General features: G+C 50.9%; 1 protein-coding gene across 3 annotated transcripts; it reads right to left on the reverse strand.

Annotated features, from left to right (window-relative positions):
- Nucleotides 1-4,787: 4,787 nt before the first annotated feature.
- On the reverse strand, nucleotides 4,788-19,402 carry RGL3 (ral guanine nucleotide dissociation stimulator like 3). Of its 3 annotated transcripts, XM_080675366.1 has the most exons (19): nucleotides 19,318-19,391; nucleotides 18,805-18,918; nucleotides 18,051-18,274; nucleotides 17,835-17,888; nucleotides 17,506-17,720; nucleotides 12,645-12,787; nucleotides 12,345-12,560; nucleotides 11,555-11,658; nucleotides 11,376-11,460; nucleotides 9,219-9,275; nucleotides 9,024-9,110; nucleotides 8,794-8,826; nucleotides 8,591-8,712; nucleotides 7,839-7,934; nucleotides 7,669-7,737; nucleotides 7,487-7,583; nucleotides 6,734-6,856; nucleotides 6,531-6,645; nucleotides 4,788-5,548 (listed from the first exon to the last, which is right to left on the reverse strand). In XM_080675366.1, the coding sequence occupies exons 1-19, from the start codon at nucleotides 19,348-19,350 to the stop codon at nucleotides 5,427-5,429; spliced, it is 2,109 nt and encodes a 702-aa protein (XP_080531492.1). In that variant the 5' UTR covers nucleotides 19,351-19,391; the 3' UTR covers nucleotides 4,788-5,426. The 3 variants fall into 3 exon arrangements, with proteins under 3 accessions (XP_080531492.1, XP_080531494.1, XP_080531493.1); XM_080675368.1 differs by lacking the exon at nucleotides 9,024-9,110 and having other exon boundaries at nucleotides 19,318-19,402; XM_080675367.1 differs by lacking the exon at nucleotides 17,835-17,888.
- Between the last annotated feature and the right edge of the window lie 447 nt (nucleotides 19,403-19,849).

Here is a 19,849-nt window from a genome sequence, read left to right on the forward strand (position 1 = left end):
TGGCTGGTGCACAAAATTCATGCATGGGAAGGGTCCCAGGGATCAGGCCCTTCTGGCTGTCCTGGGGCCTTCTTCATTCTGCACTGCCCCTGGTGGTCAGCGCACATCATAGCGAGCGATTGAACTCCAGGTCTCCTGATCAAACTCCTGAGGGGACACTTTGCATATTAGCCTTTTATATATATACTAGTGGCCCGGTGCTTGAAATTCGTGCATTGGGTGGGGTCCCTCAGCCCAGCCTGCACCCTCTCCAATCTGGGACCCCGCAATCCGGGACCACTGGCTCCTAACCGCTCACCTGCCTGCCTGCCTGATTGGCCCTTACCACTCTGCCTGATGGCCTGCTCACCCCCAACTGCCCCTCCGCCAGCCTGCTCACCCCCAACTGCCCCCCTGCCAGCTTGCTCACCCCTAACCGCCTCTGCCTCGGCCCCGCCACCATGGCTTTGTCTGGAAGGACGTCCGGAAGGTCTCCTGGTCTAATTAGCATATTACCCCTTTATTAGTATAGACTAGTAGCCCTGCACACGAATCCATGCACCAGTAGCTCGCTGCCGCCCTCTGGTAGCTCTCCACCTGCTGCCCTGCCCTCCTGTAGCTCTCCCTCCCCCCTCCCCCGCTCCTAGCTTGCTGCCCTGCCACCTCCTGTAGCTCTGCTGCCCGCTTGTAGCCAGTAGCTCGCTGCCCCACCCTCCTGCTGATCCATGATCCAGCCGTTACGTGGTCAGTCATTACGCTTCACGGCGTAATGACCATTTGCATATTACATCTTTATTATATAGGATTTTTGCATCCTCTGTGGGTAATACCACCTAATGTGTATGATGTTTTATTATTCTCTCTTTTTTTAAAAATATATTTTATTGATATTTTACAAAGAAGAAGGGAGAGGTATAGAGAGCTAGAAACATCTATGAAAGAGAAACATCGATCAGCTGCCTCCTGCACACCCCCTACTGGGGATGTGCCCGCAACCAAGGTACATGCCCTTGACCGGAATCGAACCCGGGACCCTTCAGTCCACAGGCCGACGCTCTATCCACTGAGCCAAACCGGTTTCGGCTGATGTTTTATTATTGATTCACTGCCCTCAGTAGTCTGTTTTGTTCATTTTTGTGTTCCCAGCCCATAGAATAGAGACTGGAACACAGTAGGAGCTCAAGAAATATTTGTTGGGGGAGGGGAGGAATATTTGTGAAGTAAAGATTAGAGAAAAGCCCACTAAGAGATGTAAAGAGCCCTAACCGGTTTGGCTCAGTGGATAGAGCATCAGCCTGTGGACTCAAGGGTCCCAGGTTCGATTCCAGTCAAGGGCATGTACCTTGGTTGCAGGCACATCCCCAGTGGGGAGTGTGCAGGAGGCAGCTGATCGATGTTTCTCTCTCATCGATGTTTCTGGCTCTCTATCCCTCTCCCTTCCTCTCTGTAAAAAATTAATAAAATATATTTTTAAAAAAAGAGATGTAAAGATACATATCTTGTTAGTTATTGGGTAGAGCTGTGCCTAAGTACCCTGCACTTTTATTTATTTTTTAATGTTTTTATTGATTTTAGAGAGAAAGGGCCAGAGGGAGATAGGGAGGGAGGGAGGAACATCAATGTGGTGATCAGTTGCCTCCCATACACACCTGGACTGTGGGACCAAGCCTGCAACCTGGGCATGTGCTCTGACCTGGAACTGAACCAACACCCTTTTGGTGCAAGGGAAGACACTCAACCAACTGAGCCACACCGGCCAGTGCTACCGGTGCACTTTCAAAAACAAAGTGACTCAGAGAATCTCTCTCTTCCTCAGGAAATTGGATTTGGACTGTGTGTGTGAGAGAGAAAGGCAGAAACTGTAAACTGTGATTCTGAGAGGCTAGCCAGCCCAGTTGTTCAGTGCACATGTTCTAGCACATCGAACCCCAGCCTTGCCACTTACCATGTCACCTTGGATAGTTGTTAACCCTCCCTAGTCCCAGTTTTTTGTGTATACAATGGGTAAAACAATAGTGCCTACTCCATAGTGTTATTATGAGGATTCAATGAGATAGATTATTAGAACAGAGCCTGGTACATAATAAGCACTCCATAAGAATAATAATTACTGCCCTAACCGGTTTGGCTCAGTGGATAGAGCGTTGGCCTGCGGTCTGAAGGGTCCCAGGTTCAATTCTACCTTGGTTGCGGGCACATCCCCAGTAGGGAGTGTGTAGGAGGCAGCTGAATCGATGTTTCTAACTCTCTATCCTTCTCCCTTCCTCTCTGTAAAAAATCAATAAAATATATATTTTTAAAAAAGAATAACAATTACTTTATTTTTATTGAGATAAAATGACATATTACATTATATAGCAATTATGATTTGCTTATGCTAGTTCAAGATATTGTTATTTACATCCAGTTAGTACTAAGGTCTTAATACTCATAGTAACCCCACCCCTTAAAAAGCCTGTAGAGTAGCATGTTGTATACTATAATCTGCCTTTTTAAAAAATATATATTTTTGTTGATTTCAGGGAGGAAGGGAGAGGGAGAGAGATATAGAAACATCAATGATGAGAGAGAATCATTGACTGCCTCCTGCACACCTTCTACTGGGGATTGAGCCCGCAACCCCGGCATGTGCCTTGACCGAAACATCAATGATGAGAGAGACATCAACCGAGGTACATGCCCTTGACTTAAATGGAACTCAGGACCCTTCTGTCTGAGGACTGATGCTCTATCCACTGAGCAGAACTGGCCAAAGCTGTAATCTGTCTTTTAACAGACCCTACATGATGCTTAGGTTCTTCTGTCTCCTCTTTTGCCCCAGGCAGGGCCTGAGCATCCCCCATTATTGCTCCAAAGACAATGTTTAGAACCCTAGGAATTGTTTTATTGCCCATTCACCAGAATTCTCCCTTCTCCTAGTAACAACACCCAAGTGGAATTTCAATTTTTGTGCCCTCCCAGACTTCACTCCTGTGGTTTGAAATTTCTCTGCCAGCTCAAAGGATGGGCACAGGACCCAGGCCTGGCTAATTAGTATATCACATTCCTCTAAACCAGTGGTTCTCAACCTTTCTAATGCCGCGACCCTTTAATACAGTTCCTCATGTTGTGGTGACCCCCAACCATAAAATTATTTTCGTTGCTACTTCATAACTGTAATTTTACTACTGTTATGAATCGTAATGTAAATATCTGTGTTTTCTGATGGTCTTAGGTGACCCTGCTAATGGTTCTCAACCTGTGGGTCGTGACTGCTGTAGAGCCTAAGACCATCGGAAAACACAGATATTTACATTACGATTCATAACAGTAGCAAAATTACAGTTATGAAGTAGCAACGAAAATAATTTTATGGTTGGGGGTCACCACAACATGAGGAACTGTATTAAAGGGTCGCGGCATTAGGAAGGTTGAGAACCACTGCTCTAAACAGTTACTGGTTCAATTGGTCCAATGGGCATCTGCTGTGGGACTTTTGCTGGACCTGAAGGGAAAAAGGGGTTTGTTCTCCTTGCACGGGAGGATGAAGATGGTGGGATGTAAGCCTGGCAATGCTCCCAGGAGGTGTGAGCCTGCCTTGGAGTGGGGCTATGTTACTTAAAATGTTCTTTTGGTTACTGTAATAGAAACCCAAATAATAGTGGTTCAAGTAAAATAGACATTTATTTCTCTCTTATGCAACAATCCAAGTAGCAGCAATACAACATGGCAATTCCATGCTCCTTTCATTTTGTTGCTCAGTTATTTAGAGGGTGTGGCCCACCCGACCCCACAGGATCCACTCCACACAGTGGGAGGCAGAAGAAGAGGAAGGGAAGGACTACCCCTTTAAGGGCAGGAACTAGCATTTGCCCACATCCTTTCCTTTTACATCTCATTGGCCAGGACTTAGTCACATGATCACATTTTGCTGCAAAGGAGACTGGGAATGTAGTTTTTACTCTGGGTGACCAGGTAAAAACCACTGGTTCTATCGCCATAGAAGGTGATTGGATTTGAGGGGACAATAGACAGTCTCATTCTTAGAGCAAAATTGGAGCCAAGAGACAGCAACAAAATCCCGATGACATCTTTTCAGTCTCTGGATCCAACTGTACCTGAAGCGGACCCACTGAGTTTTTTAATTACACAAGCCATTAATTTCCTTTAGGCATGTGCCTATTGAATTGGATTTTTGACCACTTGAAACATAAAGAATCCTGATTAACACAGTGAAATAGAAAGCCCCTAGTTATCGTCCAGCACAGAGTAGAGTTCATAAGTGGGCATATCATTGTTCTTGCTATGACTGTTGTAGATGGCCCTATAGCTCACTCCATCTCTACCTGTTTCTTCTTCTTAAAAAAAAAAATTATATATATATATTTCAAAGAGGAAGGGAGGGGGAGAAATAGAAACATCAATGATGAGAATCATTGATTGCTGCCTTCTACACATTCCCCTACTGCAACCCAGGCATTTCCCCTGACCAGAAATCCAACCATGACCTCCTGGTTCATAGGTCGATGCTCAGCCACTGAGCCATGGCAGGATGGGCTCCACCTGTCTCTCCTTCCTACCCCAGGACTGATAGACAACTCAGCTTCACCTTTGTCCTCACAGCCCTATTGACTCATGGGTGATGATGTTATTTGTCTTTGATTCCAATGGAATTTCATTTCTTCATCTCCCATACACATAGCAGAAAAGCAGCATATTACCCCAAAAATGTTGGGGGAGGGAGTCCTGAAACCTGTGTGTATGACAGCCACCCTCCCCCAGTGTCCGGTCATGCTTCACCCAATCCTTTCCTTTTTTTTTTTTTTTTTAAAATATATTTTATTGATTTTTTACAGAGAGGAAGGGAGAGGGATAGAGAGTTAGAAACATCGATCAGCTGCCTCCTGCACACTCCCTACTGGGTATGTGCCCGCAACCAAGGTACATGCCCTTGACTGGAATCGAACCTGGGACCCTTGAGTCCACAGGCCAATACTCTATCCACTGAGCCAAACCAGTTAGGGCTTCAACCAATCCTTTCCTTAGGGCTCTTAGTTCTTTGCTTTTACATTTTTATCTTAAAGAAGAATGAACATGAGGCACAGGTACCAAACAAAGAAGACCGACTCCTGTTTCATATCTTTGGTCACTGTTTTCATCTACTTCTGTCAGTTGTGATGCCTCTCCAACAGTTACCAGATTTCTCTAGGGAAGGGTCTGACCCCCAGTATGCAGTAGCGCTATCCACCAGCCACCCTGTGAGCTGAGGGCTTTGGAATAGGGATCCAGTGCCAAGAGGGTCAGTGTGATGGGGCCCAATAAAGTTGGGGGGAGGGGGTCACAGGGTATGGAGCACAATGGGCTCTACTGGGGAATGGGAGCTTTCTGGGAGAGGAGTGCCCTTGCTGCCCCCATGGTGATAGAAGCTGCCTATGGGACCTGTGTCCTGGAGGCAGGAGAGAGCCAACTCAGGTCGGGGAGACTGAGGTTGTGTGCTGGGCCTCCTCCTTCTTCCGCCGCAGCATGAAGTCTCCAGGGGCGGCTGGACTCATGGCATAGAAGACATTGGCGTTGTCAGGAATCAGGAGCTCTGGCCAGGTGTGGACATAATAAGGAAAGGCCTGCACGACCTCATACTTCCCCCACAAGGGACCTAGGTAACCGTCTGCCGTTCTACCTGAGGCCTGAACAACCTTGGGTCCCTTCAGCCAGTGCTAAGCCAACCTCATTCTCCTCTCATTGGGAACCTGGACAACTTCCCACTCAAAGCCTGCACAACTTCATGTCTCCTCCCCACCACAAACCTGGGCAACTTCCTGCCACTTCCCCTGGAGTCTAGGCAACCTACACTACGAGTTTGGGCAAACTCAGGCCACCCATCCCAAACAACTTCCTTCCCACCCCACTCTCTCCTCATGGCCAGTTCCCAGCCAAGTTCATGCTGCTATTACCATGAACTTGAATAACTTCTGACTTCCTACTTCCAGCCTGCACAACCTATGGCCATTGCCACCTGAGCCTCATATATTCCTTCCTAATATCCAGCCTACTTCATGTCATGTTCTTTAATATAGCAACCTCTTATCTCTCCCTTGCAAAAATTGGACAACCTCCTACACTGAACAACCTCATGGTCCCTTACCCTGAATTTCAATACCTTTTGGCCTTCTCCTGTGCCAAGTTCAGACACCTTCAGATTCCCCAGGCTGAGTCTGAACAAACTCATTTCCCCTCAAATTAAAGCCCAGAGACCCTTCAGTCCTGCACCCCACCAAGTTAAGCCTGAACAACCTCATGATTGTATACATTTAAGCCTAGACAACCTTCTAAACATAGTCCCTCTTGTCTAACCCTAGGCAATCTCATTTCCCCATAATCCCAGGTGCCCTCTTGCCTCGCACTGAGCCAGGATAACCACATGACTCATATAATTGAGGAACAAATATTTTACTGTCTCTCACCCCAACTCTATTTCATTTTATCCCTACCCTGTGCCTGTACCACCTCCTGGCCCTGTTAGGGCCATCTCCCAGCTGCCCCCCCAGCTAAGGCTCCAAGCTGTCCCTGCTCACCCTTGTCCCCAGGAAGGACTTGGAAGAGCTGGTAGTCACGGGCCCAGGACTGGGCCACATTGTGCTTCTGTAAGGCTCTCTGCACCACACTGGGGGTCTTGTCCTGACTCGTGAGCTGGGAAAAGAAAGCAGGAGGTCAGATGTAACAGTCTGAGCCCCAAGGGCAGGGCTGCCCCCAGCAGGTCCCTGGCCCCCTTCCTCACCAGAATGCTCCGATACAGGTTCCCGTGGTCATTGTCGATGCTGACGCGGATGACCCGGGCCTCTGAGCCCTGCTGCCCCACATGGGGGATTCGAGGACAGCTCAGGGCCAAGGCCAAGGTCAGCTGTAAGCAGTGGGGTAGCATTAGGCCCCTTCCTTATTAATGTATTCAACACATGCCCCTACACACCCAAAGCCTGGGGACACACAATTAGGGCACATACATACAAGTCCACATCTGTGCAATCCCATCACATACAAACCTTTATTTCCTGTTACACACATTTACATGATTAATAAACACACACCCATGTTCACACACAAAAAATCCTATGTACACAGAACAGAGAGCACATACATATGCTCACAGTTGTTGCACACATATAAGTCCATATCCATGAACAGCCCTGCACATGGGCAGGTGGATATGGTGGATATTCATGCCAACATTTCCCCTTCAGGAATGCAAATTCCTGGCAACACACCAATTCTTGCAAAATGTGGGATTGCACCATGGGCGAGCAGACACACAGGTCCAGATCTGAGCACAGGCCAGACGGAGGGACAATTTCTCAATCAAGGCCATGAAAATGTACATGGTCCCTTGGACAGACACCCCAAGTACTGAACCAAGCATGAGTACAATCTCATATGTACATGCCTGGCCTCAAAATCTCTCTCTCTCTCACACACACACATACACTAAGCCCTGGGTGCCCACAGTCCCACATGTACACACAAGCAGTCCTGGTACCTTGGTGCTGGGGCCCTGGGGCCCTGGAGAGGCTGGGGGACTTCCAGGAGGAGGGTCCCTCATTCTAGGACTGGATGGGGGAGACCCTGGGGACAGACTGGGAGAGACGCAGAGCCTGAGGTGGTGCTACCCCAACCTCTGACCCTGCCACCTCCAACTCCTTCACTAAACAGGATGCTTACCTGGAAGTAGGGGATGAGGGGTCTCCAGGACTCCCACCAGGAGACGAGCCTCTCTCTCTGGACAGCTTCCTGAGGGTGGGGACAGGGGATGAGGGTAAGGCCAAACTCAGAGCCAGAAGCAGCCCCCCCATCTCTGCCCATATCACCCCACCCACATTCCCAAGACTCACGCACTGAGACGCTTGGTGAGGCTGATTCGTCGTCGCACACGTGGGGAGCTGGGACAGGAGGCGGCTGGTGGTTCAATGACACGGGAGACACGGTAGCTGAGGGATCAAGGTGCAGATTGGGGCGTTGGGAGATGAGAGTTAGAATCAGTTGGGAGCTGGGTTTGGACATTGTGGGGAACAGCCAAGTATTGGGCACCAAATACCAGGGTCAGAGTAGTAAATGGGGTCATAAAGAAACTGGGTCTTATTAGGAATGAGATGCGATGGCTTGGTTGGCAGGTCACACAGGGACTCACAGGTGGGACTGAGGCGTCAAATTGGGTTAAGAATAGAATTCAAGGTCAGGTAATTATTGGAGTCATGGATTCCACAGAATGAAGGAAATAATTGGGATAGTTGAGTTGGATGGTCAAATATATGTCAAAGTCGTAGTCAATTACTCAAAATTGGGGGTCAATGATTGGGCTCGGAGAGTCAGATGGGAGTCATGAATGGGATCGCGGGTCAGATAGGGTCAGAGGTGGGAAGAAAACAGAATGGATGGTTGAGTTGAAGTCAGAAAGTCAGATAGAGTCAAATTTAAGGTGGGAGGTCATTTGGGGCCCTCAATTGGGCTGGAGATGATGCAAGGTCACAGGTTGGGGGTCAAGGCTCAGGAAGGAGGTGGTCTTAGAAGGATTTGGAGAGGTGTACAGGGTAAGCAAATCCAGGGTCAGTCGAGGTGGGGTTGGGCCAGGCCACAGGATGGTCACCTCTGCTCCTCACTGAGCTGGCGCTGGGCACGCAGGGCAGCCAGGATGGGCGGGCAGGGGCTCAGGCAGTAGCTCCGACAGCGCTTCTGCAACTGCTGGATTCGGGCCAGGATCTCCCACTCCTGAGGGTATGGTTTCTGAGACCTCATCCCTGCCCTGACCCCACCCTGGCCCCTCCCACACCCACTTCAGAGCCCACTCACCTTCCTCCTCTTCTCAAAGTTGATGAGATCCCCCTGGGGGAAAACTTTGTCTGAATTGGAGTCTCCAGGGTTAAGGACTGATTGAGGGTCAAGGTCAGGGGTTAGGATGTCAGGAGCCCTACTGCACTAAGGGAGCTGGGGTTGGGATTGCAGGCAGGGTCAAAGGTGAGATGTCAGGAGGCCACTGTGCTGAGGGCAAGTGGTACTGGGTCAAGGGTCAGGAGTCAGACCTCTAGCATGTCCGGCAGGGCTGTGTCCAGCATAACCAGGTCGGTGAGAAAGGTGCCAAGGTAGGGAACCGGGCCTGGGGACAATTTCTGTGGCCCCAGAGCTCCAGTCACTCTCCACCATCACAGACCCCATCGTGCCCCATCCCCTTCCATGAGGGTCCCACTTGTCCCCCACCCCAAACTACCACCACTCACTGAAGGCAGGCTTCCTGGGGGAGTATTCTCCTCTTGGGGTCCCTCAGTGGCCTCCTCCTGTGGGCAGGAGAAGAACTGAGTAGATCCGGGGTCTCTTGGATCTCTCCTTCAGGGAAGAAGCCTCAATACACACCCATTTTGCTTTTATTTTTATTTATTTTATTTTTAAATATATGTTTATTGATTTCAAAGAGGATGGGGGGAGAGAGAGAAGTGGGGGAGAGAGAGAGAGAGAAAGAAACATCAAGAATCATTGATTGCCCTAACTGGTTTGGCTCAATGATTGTGGATAGAGCGTCGGCCTGCGGACTCAAGGGTCCCAGGTTCAATTCCGGTCAAGGGCATGTACCTTGGTTGCGGGCACATACCCGGTGGGGAGTGTGCAGGAGGCAGCTGATCGATGTTTCTCTCTCATCGATGTTTCTAACTCTCTATCCCTCTCCCTTCCTCTCTGTAAAAAAATCAATAAAATATATTTTTTTAAAAAAAAAAAGAATTGCCGAAACCGGTTTGGCTCAGTGGATAGAGCGTCGGCCTGCGGACTGAAGGGTCCCAGGTTCGATTCCGGTCAGGGGCATGTGCCTTGGTTGCGGGCACGTCCCCAGTGGGAGGTGTGCAGGAGGCGGCTGATCGATGTTTCTCTCTCATTGATGTTTCTGACTTTCTGTCCCTCTCCCTTCCTCTCTGTAAAATATCAATAAAATATATTTAAAAAAAAAAAAAAAAAAAAGAATCATTGATTGACTGCCTCCTGCACGCCCCACACTGGGGATCGAGCCCACAACCCCAGCATATGCCCTGACCTGGAATCGAACCGTGACCTCCTGGCTCATAGGTAGATGCTCAATCACTGAGCCATGCAGGCTGGGCCCATTTTGCTTTTAGCAATTACAAACCAGTTGCAAAGGTCACGCTCCAAGAAAAGTGAACAGGGGGAGGGAGGAAGGGAGCAGAGAAGTGGCAGGGGGTAGGCCCCGCTGAGGATGACCCGAGGTGGGGCTTGTGGGTGCCATGGCCCCCAGGGACAGCCTCAACCCAGGTGAGAATCTTTGTCCCAGGTCTGATGGACCAGGCCCTCAGGCAATCCACTGGGAATGCCCTGAACTTGCCCTCATGGCATTGCTCTGCCTGGTTAATTACATCATTGCTGGGGCAGTTATCATTGCCCTGTGTGTCTCCCCTGTCTGGGGCCTGATTCCCCCCAAGGCAGGAACTGTGTCTCTCTGGTTGATGGCCAAGCCTCCTGGCATAGTGCCTGGTACACAGTAGGTGCTTAACGCAGAGCTCCTTGTTCCTTGAGATCATTCTTATGTGAGATATTAATTCACTCATAGATATTGAGAGCCTGCTGTGGGCCAGGCACTGCTCTGGCTCCTGGAGAAGCAGTAGTGAGTAAAACATACAAAAACTCGCCTCATAGAGCAGACATCAGGGAGGAAGAGAGAGCAACAACCAAACTTAACATAGTAATTAAGGATACTCAGAGATAAGAAAAGAACAATAGAGCCCAGAGGCATGGCTCAATGGTTGAGCAGTGACCTATGAACCAGGAGGTCACAGTTCGATTTCTGGTCAGGGCACATGACGGGTTGGGGGCTCAATCCCCAGTGAGGGGCGTGCAGAAGGCAGCCAATTGATGATTCTCTCTCATCATTGATGTTTCTATCTCTCTCTCCCTCTCCCTTCCTCTCGGAAATCAACAAAAATATATTCTTTTGAAAAAAGAATGAGATGCTGGGGGCACAGGGAGGGCATCTCAGAGGGGACATCTGTCCAGGGACCTGCAGGAGGTGAATGTGAGGACTGTCCCATCTATTCTGGACTCACCCTAACAACCTAATTGCATTTAGAACCTCGATCTTGCCTACAGTAAGTCTGATCTGTGAGCACACATTTGTTAGTTTTGCTTATTAAAGTCAAATTTTTTTTCCACTCTTCGCTGTGACTCTAGCCTTCAGTGACCTTTTCCTTGTAACTTCTGGTATTTGTTGAATGAATAAATAAGGCAGTTAGCAAGTTGAACTATCATGAGGGCAGCAGAGGCAGTAAAAACGCGGGCTGCCCACATGCAAGGACAAGGTCATTTCTGAGGTGCAGGGGAAGGACAAGGACAGCCTGTGCCTTGCCTGCCCCAGGTCCCCGGCCGTGCCTCTGTACCTGGGAAAGAATCTCTCTGCTGCTGAGATGGTTGTTCTCGTCCGAGAAAATCTGCGAAAGTTTCCTGAAAGTGGATAACGGCTCCCTGTGGGGGACAGGAGAGGGGTCAGGGGCTGGGAGGGTCAGGGCTGTGGTTGGTACGGAGGTCTCGCCCAGCTTCTCTCCCCATTATTGCTCACCTGCTCACAGCGCCCCAGCTGCTCTTGAGCCGATATATGGGGTTAGACTGCAGGGCCGACAGGATGGCGCGCAGGGAGGAGAAGTTCCGCAGTTCCCTGCAGCGCTGGGAGGAGGGGGCGGGGGGCGCCGCTCAGACCCTAAGCCTGACCATGTATAATCCGCCTTCGATGATCTCCTGACTTCTCACCCCAGGTCCGACCTCTACGACGGGCCCCACATCTGACATGCTACCAGGACCGCCTCCCGCTCCAGGAGTCCCTGCCTCTTCCCACCTGCTGCGCGGACCCGTCCCCAGCTGCCTCTACTTCGGTCCTTGGCTTCTGTCTCCCGACTCTACCTTCTCAGTGGGCACTAGAGGCGCCCGCGGCATCTCTCCGGAACCAGATCCTCCTCCCGGAACCCAAGTCTCAGGCCAGGTTCAACCTTTCCATTCCCCCTTCTGGCCACGCGCCCTCTCTCTTTCCAGGGCCCTCATTTCTGTCTCTTCCTCTCTGACCAGAGGTTCCTGCCCCGCCCCTACCCAGTCTTTTTCGGGACCCCTGCCCGCTTCTCTGGGCTTTGGTTCCTCCTCCAATCCTGTATCCGCCCGATCACACCCATCCCATCCTCTTATCCTAAGGCCTACCCAGCTCCTCGGCGTCCCCCGCCCCAGCCTGGCACAGCCTTGTCCTCGGCTTTTCCTTTGGCACCTTCCAGCCCCAATGCTCTCCACACTCCCAGACCCTAGTCTTCCGCCTTCCGCCCATCCCCTGCCTCTCTAGGTACCGGGACACCGCCCCGAACATGCACCTGGGCAATGCGGATCCACTTTTCCAGCCGCTGCGCCCTCTGCGGGGCAGCCAGGCCCGGCGCCCCCAGCACAGAGCCCAGCACGCAGCCGGTCACCATGTTGAACTGGGTCACAGTGGCGCGCACAGTAGGGGCGATGCCGGCGGCCCCTGGCCGGTCCCGTTGGGACCACACGGAACCCAGGCACTCGCAGGGCCGCACGCGGGAGAAGAGTTCCTGAAAGGGGGTGGGGGTAGGATCTGTGCTCAGCCAGACCTGCCCCCCCTCCCCACCCCCACTGCGCCCCTCCTGCATCCTCACCACGTCCATCAGAGTCAACTGCTCAGCCACTTGGTCTACACTGAAGTCCAGGAGCTCAGGGCCTTCTTGCACCAGCCCTTTCTCCTCTTCCAAGTAGCCTTCGGGGGAGTCTGGGCTGGGGGTCCGGGCATTTCCAGGAGGTCCTAAGAGAACATTAGAGGGGGTTAAAACTCTCAAGTGTGAATTCAGGACTGGCTGTGGGACCTAGGGCACGTCCCTAAGTGTTTCTGAGCCTCACTTTCCTCATCTGTGAAATGGAGACCTCCCTGAATGTTTGTAAGGACATAAAGCAACAGTAACGTTCACTAAGCACGCAGTGCGGTTTAACTCGGTGATTTAGCACTTACTAGTGAGCCAGGCACTACTAATTACCCACCTCCCAGGGGCGGGAGGAGCAATTTGCCTTAAGTCAGTTCAGTAAATGACAGGCAGGGCAGGGATTTGAAGCCAGGTGCTCAAAGACCAGCGTAGAAAATAGAGCTTTATGACTTTGAGACTTTATTAAGATAAAATCTTTTGCATATATATATATATATATATATATATATATATATAATGATTTCAGAGAGGAAGTGAGGAGACAATCATTGATCCACTGCCTTCTGCAGGCCCCACACTGGGGATGAGCACTCAACCTGGGCATGTGCCCTGACCAGAAATCCAACTATGACCTCCTGGTTCATAGGCTGAAGCTCACACCAGCCAGGCTTGCCCTTTTCTTTTGGTGAAAGATGGTATAACTTTGTGGATGGGGAAGGTTATTGTCAGAAAATGCCAAGTTCAAATTCAAACTTGTCCACTGGGCTTGCTGTGGAACTAAAACAAGCCTTTAAACTTCTCTGCGCTTTCTTTTCTTCATCTGCATTTCTTTTTATTTGATCCTCCCTCCCACATTTCTTTAAAAAAATAATCAAATGAGATCATGCATACCAGGCTGCTCTGAAGTACTCAAATATGAATGACTTTATGGTAGTGGGTTTCAATGGTGGCACCCCCAGGGGACAACTTAGAAGCTGGACTCTTGCTGCACTGTGAAGAACTGTGCCACCAGCCTCCAAACGTCCCTCCAAGGCATTGTTGTCCTTGTTTCTTTTGCTTGTTTTTCTTTTTCGTCTAGTCTACTTTTTCTTTCTTTCTTTTTGTTCATGTGTGTCCTTGAAAAACCTGTTTATAGCAATCTGCACCTTGCACCCAACTATCTTGCTCAGAAACACTAATTATTTTGGCTCCAGGAATTCAAGTTCTGTGAAATCCCTAACTTTGTTTTGTTTGGAAATTGCTCAGCATTTTGGAAGGTGATGTTGCTCAGCATTTTGGAAGGTGATGTCACTAACATCTATGCTAATGCATCCGTGTGGCCAGTGCACTCTCCTGCATTAGTAGGTGTTTGTGCCTCACATTCCCCATGATCTTAAGACAGACAAAATTTCACCATGTCTTCCAGTGAGGCATGCCCAAGCACCAACACAGCAATGAGCATAGTTTATTGTGTAAATTGCTTTCATTTTCTTTTTCCTTGGTGTTACAGTTACAACATCATTTTATTATTTTAAAATTATCTGAATAAGTCTGCTTGATTATTTGTCTTTCATTTCAAATGAGGACAGGTGGCATTGCAAAACATTAGTTTAAAAAGTGGCATTGGGTCTGACTGGCGTGGCTCAGTGGTTGAGCGTCGACCTATGATCCAGGAGGTCACGTTTTGATTCCTGGTCAGGGCACATGCCTGGGTTTCTGGCTCACTCTGGCCAGGCTACATTTTTTTTTTTTTTAAAGTGGCATTGGGCCCTAGCTGGTTTGGCTCAGTGGATAGAGCATTGGCCTGCGGACTGAAGGGTCCCAGGTTTGATTCCAGTCAAGAGCACATGCCCAGGTTGTGGGTTCGATTCCCAGTAGGGGGCGTGCAGGAGGCAGCTGTTCAATGATTCTCATCATTGATGTCTCTATCTTTCTCTCCCTCTCTTCCTCTCTGAAATCAATATATATATATATATATGTGTGTGTGTAAATATATATATATACAAGAGTGTATATATATATATATATATATATATATATATTTTTTTTAAGTGGCATTGGAAAAAAATTGCACCTATATCTAATCAAACCTTCAGATCTTATAGCAAATATGGGGGATAGAGGAACATACCACATGTCACCATGAGAAATCAAACAGGCAAATGCAGAAGAATGTGAGACACTGCTCAGGACAAATGACTCATTTTTTTCCTATTGTTATTACATGAAAGGCAAAGGGGGCCTGTCATAGACCAGAAGAGACCTAAGAAACACAACTGAATGCCTTAAATGGATCTTTGGGTTTTAAAGAAACAACTGTAAAAAAGACAATGTAGGGACAAATAGGGGGATTTGACTATAGATGGGCCATGTCTTGATATTAAGTAATTATTGCTGATTTTATTGGAAATGATTGTGGGCATGAAGGTTATATATTTTTTATTTTTCTTAATCCTCACCTGAGGATATTTTTTCCATTTATTTTTTTTAGTGAGAAAGGAAGGGAGGTGGAGAAACAGAGAGAGAAACATCAATGTGAGAGAGACACATCAATCGGTCAACTCGCACAGGAACCTCAGCTCCCGATCCCCAACTCCCGACCTGGTTGGGGATCTAGCCTGCAACTGAGGCAATTGCCCTTGACCAGAATCAAACCCAGGACCCCTCAGTCCGAGGGCTGATACTCTATCAATTGAGCCAAACCGGCTAAGGCAGCTGGTGAAATCTTGAGAGCAGAGGAAGAAAAACACTTAGTAACCAGAGGATGGAAGGATAAGATATACAGGGTGTGGCAAAAGTAGGCTTACAGCTGTTCATATGGAAAATAATACAATAATTAATAAATAACACAAGAATAAACTCCATGTTTTATGAACTCACCGCTGTAAACCTACTTTTGCCTGACCCTGTATATACATAACTGAATGTTTCAGGAGGGAGAAGTGGCTGCTACTTTGTAAAGAGGAGAGAAATGTGGCCATTACCTGAGGATTACAGGATGGGGATTAGGGATACAGATGCTTTCGTGATAGGGATCAGATGGAACACAGATGGGTGGAAGATGATACTTTATAAGCAGGATATATAATTATTTAGTCAACAAATCTGCATTGTTCCTGCCCCTGGGGACAGAGGTGGGGACAAAACCAATGAGTGCTATGCAGAAAAATAAGGCAGGTTAAAAGGGCACAGAGTGAGAGAATAAATTTGTTGGGAGGGGATCAGAGAAGGTATGTCTGAAAAGGTGACAACTGAACAAAGACTTGAATGAAGTATATGGATCTTTTTCCCTCCTGCCCCCCAAAGCTCTCTACAACAGAAGTTTGTAGGTTTTTCTATAAAAGACCAGTTTACTGACCCCTACTATACAAGAAAATATCAGCATGGCTTCTTGTACATATTTCATTATAAGTGGTACATTCTAATAAGTAAGAGTCATTGATAACTACAATAATGAAAGTTTTACTATTTGCCAAGCCCTCGTTGTTTGTATATTTACTTGTCTACTGATTGTCTTCCCCAGGGAACTGAGAGCTCCTGTTCACTGTTATGTGCATAGAGGCCAGTGGCTAAATATCTGCTAAATGAATGAAGAGGCAATGAGGTAAGTACTGTTATCGCCCCCATTTCACAGGTAGGGCAACTGTGGTTCATATAAGTGAAGTGACTTATCCAAGGTCACACAGTCAACAAATGGCAGGACTGGGATTTGAATTCAGATTTCTGTGGCTCCTAAGGTAAGTAGTAATGGAATGATTTGTAGTTAAAATGCAGGGCATTCTGAACCAATGATGGAGCATCTTTGTAGTTAGGATAGAGTGGGGAAGGAGCTGCTAGATAAATGCCAATATGTTAGACAAAGGGTATTTTCCCCATTTTATAGGTTAGGAAACTGAGGCTCCAACAAGATTAAGAACCTTGTTTAGCCAAGACAGCGTGGCTCAGTGGTTGAGCATCAACCCATGAACCAAGAGTTCACAGTTGATTCCAGGCCAGTACACATACCCAGGTTGTGCCCAGGTTGTGGGCTCGATCAGCAGTAGGGGGTGTGCAGGAGGCAGCCAACCAATGATTCTATCTCTCTATCCCTCTCCCTTCCTCTCTCTCTAAAAATCAATAAAAACATATATTTTTAAAATAAAGAAAAAAAGCTTGGCTGGTGTTGCTCAGTGGTTGAGTATGGACCTATGAACCAGGAGGTCATGGTTTGATTCCCAGTCAGGGCACATGCCCGGGTTATGAGCTGGATCCCCAGTGGGGGGCATGCAGGAGGCAACTGATCAATGATTCTCTCCCTCTCCCTTCCTCTCTGAAATCAATCCTATATAATAAAAGAGTAGTATGCAAATTGACCAAACAGGGAATGACCCGTGGGTATGCCATGCACTGACCACCAGGGGGCAAACGCTCAATGCAGGAGCTGCTCCCTGGTGGTCAGTGCGCTCCCACAAGGGGAGCGCTGCTCAGCCAGAAGCCCGGCTGATGGCTGGCGAGCACAGGGGCAGCCCGGCTGTGCCCGCCTGCCCAGCAGCCCGCCTTCCCGGCAGTGCTAAGGATGTCCAAGGATGTCCGACTGTGGCTTAGGCCTGCTTCTGGGCCTAAGCAGGCAGTAGGACATCCCCTGAGGGCTCCCAGACTGTGAAAGGGAGCAGGCCGAGCTAAGGGACCCCCCCTCCCAAGTGCACGAATGTCGTGCACCGGGCCTCTATTAAAATATATTTTTTTAAAAAAGAAAAAGAACCTTGCCTAAGATCTGTAGCTCCCTCAGGGGAGGAGCCCCCTGGGGGAGGTATGAATCAGGAAAGGCCTGCTCAGGGCACTATCATTGCCCCAAACCCCTCACCTGCCGAAGCCTGGGGCTGCTCCTCCTCTTCCTGCTCCTGCTCAGCCTCCTCCAGGAAATCTCTCAGCAGCTTCTCTGCTTCCAGGGCCTCAGGCCCCAGTGGGGCAGCCCAGCCCAGAAAGGTACGGACACTGCCCAGGTCCGAGTGGGCAGGGGGGTCCCAGAAGTCCTGAGGGTGGTCCCGCAGCCAGGAGCCCAGCACAGACACCACAGCCCTGGCCAGAGGGACAGGGCCTCAGAGGCCATTTGGGAACTCTGCACCCCCCCATACCTCAGATCCGACCTTTGACCTCTAGGACCTTCCACAGCTACCCAAGTGGGAAACCAACCTCAGGTTCTTGTTGAAGCTCAGATCCTGTCCCTCTGTCTTCTTGATCTCTACCCTGGAAGGAGCCCCCCAATCAGGTGACGAAGGGTGTTGGGAAGAGGGGGCAGATGCGTAGGAGAGGGTTCTGAGGTTGGGGGATTTCCTGATTCTAAACCTGAGGGAGGGCCCCGGTGAGGGCCTGGGGTGGGAACATGGAGGTTTCCCCATTGGTACTGACCAGGGCGGCAGGGGCGGGGGAGGTGGTGGCAGGAGAAGGCCCAAAACGCGAGCAGTGGGCACAAAGGCCTGGTGGGTGGCCAGGAAGGCAGGAACGAAGCCAGGGTCCTGCTCACGGTCTACAGACACCAGCTCCCGCACCAGCCGCTCCAGATGCGCCGCCCTCAACATGCGCACCTTGCTGGTGCGGTAATGGAGGAAGGTGCCCGCACTGGGGCTGGGAGCCTGCGAGGCAGAGGGGTGATGATGCCAAGAGAGGAGTGGCCCCTGGAGCACCCCTTTTCCAACCACACCCATTGCTAGCAGGGTTCTTGGATCTGACCCCGTCCATTCCTCGGAATCTGGCCCCTAGCTTTACCCTGCACCTTGCACAAATGACCTGGACACCGCAGCCTCCCAGGCCCTGCCCGCTGCCCCGCCCCTAGGTTGCTCTCAGCTCTCCAGCTACGCTTCACTGGCTGTCCTGGTCCCTGCCCTCCGCCTCACCCGCGTTCACCCGGCTGCTTCTAAAGACCACCCCTCCCTCTCCAGCTCCGCCCCACTAACCGGGCTTACCTGGCCTCTGCCCTCAGGTCCCGCTCACAAACCGGTCCCGGCCTGGCCCCACCTCACTCATCTACCCCACTCACATGGACGCCCACCCTACCTGGCCGCCCTAAGCCCCGCCCTCCCGTCGGGCCCCAGCTCGGGCTCTTCACTCCACCCCGCCCTCCCCGGCTCACCTGCCCCGCCCCGCCCTCCAGTCCCCTTCTCACCTGGCCGTCGCCGGGCCCCTCCCTCGGGCTCTGGCGCTGACTGCGCTGCCGCCGTAGGGAGACGCTGTACACCGCGCCGTCCTCGGTCTCCTCGCCCCAGTCCTGCAGCGGCGCCTGGGCGCGGGAAGGGGGCTCAGGGAGCCGCGGGAGGTCGGCCCCGGGCCGGGCTCCCCTCTACCGTTGGGGCTAGGCCGGGCCTCCCCGGAGTTTGTTTTACTCGGGCTGGGCAAGTCCCCCGGCGCTGCGAGTACCCCACTCCCGGTCCGGGGAGGATGGGGTGGCATGTGGGAACGCCCCAGGGCCCAGCCTCACGGAGTGTCTCCGGCCTCCTCCCCTCCATCCCTCAGAGGAGCCACTTCACTGAGCCAGGGGACCCGAGGTCCGAGGTAGGGAATCTCGGGAGAGTCCGAAGGGTCCGGCTTGCCGGGAGATAGGGTCCGGGGGACCGGCACCTGGAGTCTGAATCAGGGGGTCGCCAGGCATGTGGGGTCCCAGGGCCCCTGGTCCCCTTACCAGGGCAAGCTCCTTCCCTGCTGTCCGCAGCATGGCCCGCGCCCGTCCGCTCCGCAGCGCGGCTGAGTGAGGCGGAAGGGCCGCCGGCGGCGGGCAGTGGCGGGGCACTTGGGGGCCGCGGGGCGGGGCGGACGGGCCGCGCGGGGGCGGGGCGGGAAGGGGCGGGGGGACCCACGGCTCTCGGATGCCCCCTGCGGGACCCCAGCACCCATCCAGACCCGCGGGGTGAGGCCCCGATTCTTCCTACAGGTGTGTGTGAATCTGTGCCCAGAGGAAAGGCCCCCCCTCTCCCAGGGAGCCCCCTTGCCGTGCCCCCAGGTGTGCGGGAGCTCTGTGGACAGCCTGGAGGGCGACAGGACTGTGCGCCCAGGTGGAGAGTCCTCGGTCCTCAGAGGGAGGGCTGGTCCTCCCAGGTGTGGGGCAACTCTCTGGAGGCCACAATCTGTGTTCCCAGCTGATGGGAGTGGGCAGAGCCTGTGGCCCCGAGTTTGATAAGCAGCTGTCTTTGGGGACGTGCAGGGTCAAGGAGAGG

Source organism: Plecotus auritus, assembly GCF_963455305.1.
Source record: "Plecotus auritus genome assembly, chromosome: 6".
Taxonomy (NCBI): domain Eukaryota; kingdom Metazoa; phylum Chordata; class Mammalia; order Chiroptera; family Vespertilionidae; genus Plecotus; species Plecotus auritus.

Excerpts from the sequence above, each read along its gene's own strand:
- RGL3 (XM_080675366.1), bottom strand. The coding sequence starts at position 19,350 with ATGCTGCGGACAGCAGGGAAGGAGCTTGCCCTG. Across the intron at positions 18,919-19,317 it reads CAGGGAAGGAGCTTGCCCTG|GCGCCGCTGCAGGACTGGGG; the intron begins GTAAGGGGACCA and ends TCCCGCGCCCAG. Across the intron at positions 8,713-8,793 it reads ACTTTGAGAAGAGGAGGAAG|GAGTGGGAGATCCTGGCCCG; the intron begins GTGAGTGGGCTC and ends CCATACCCTCAG.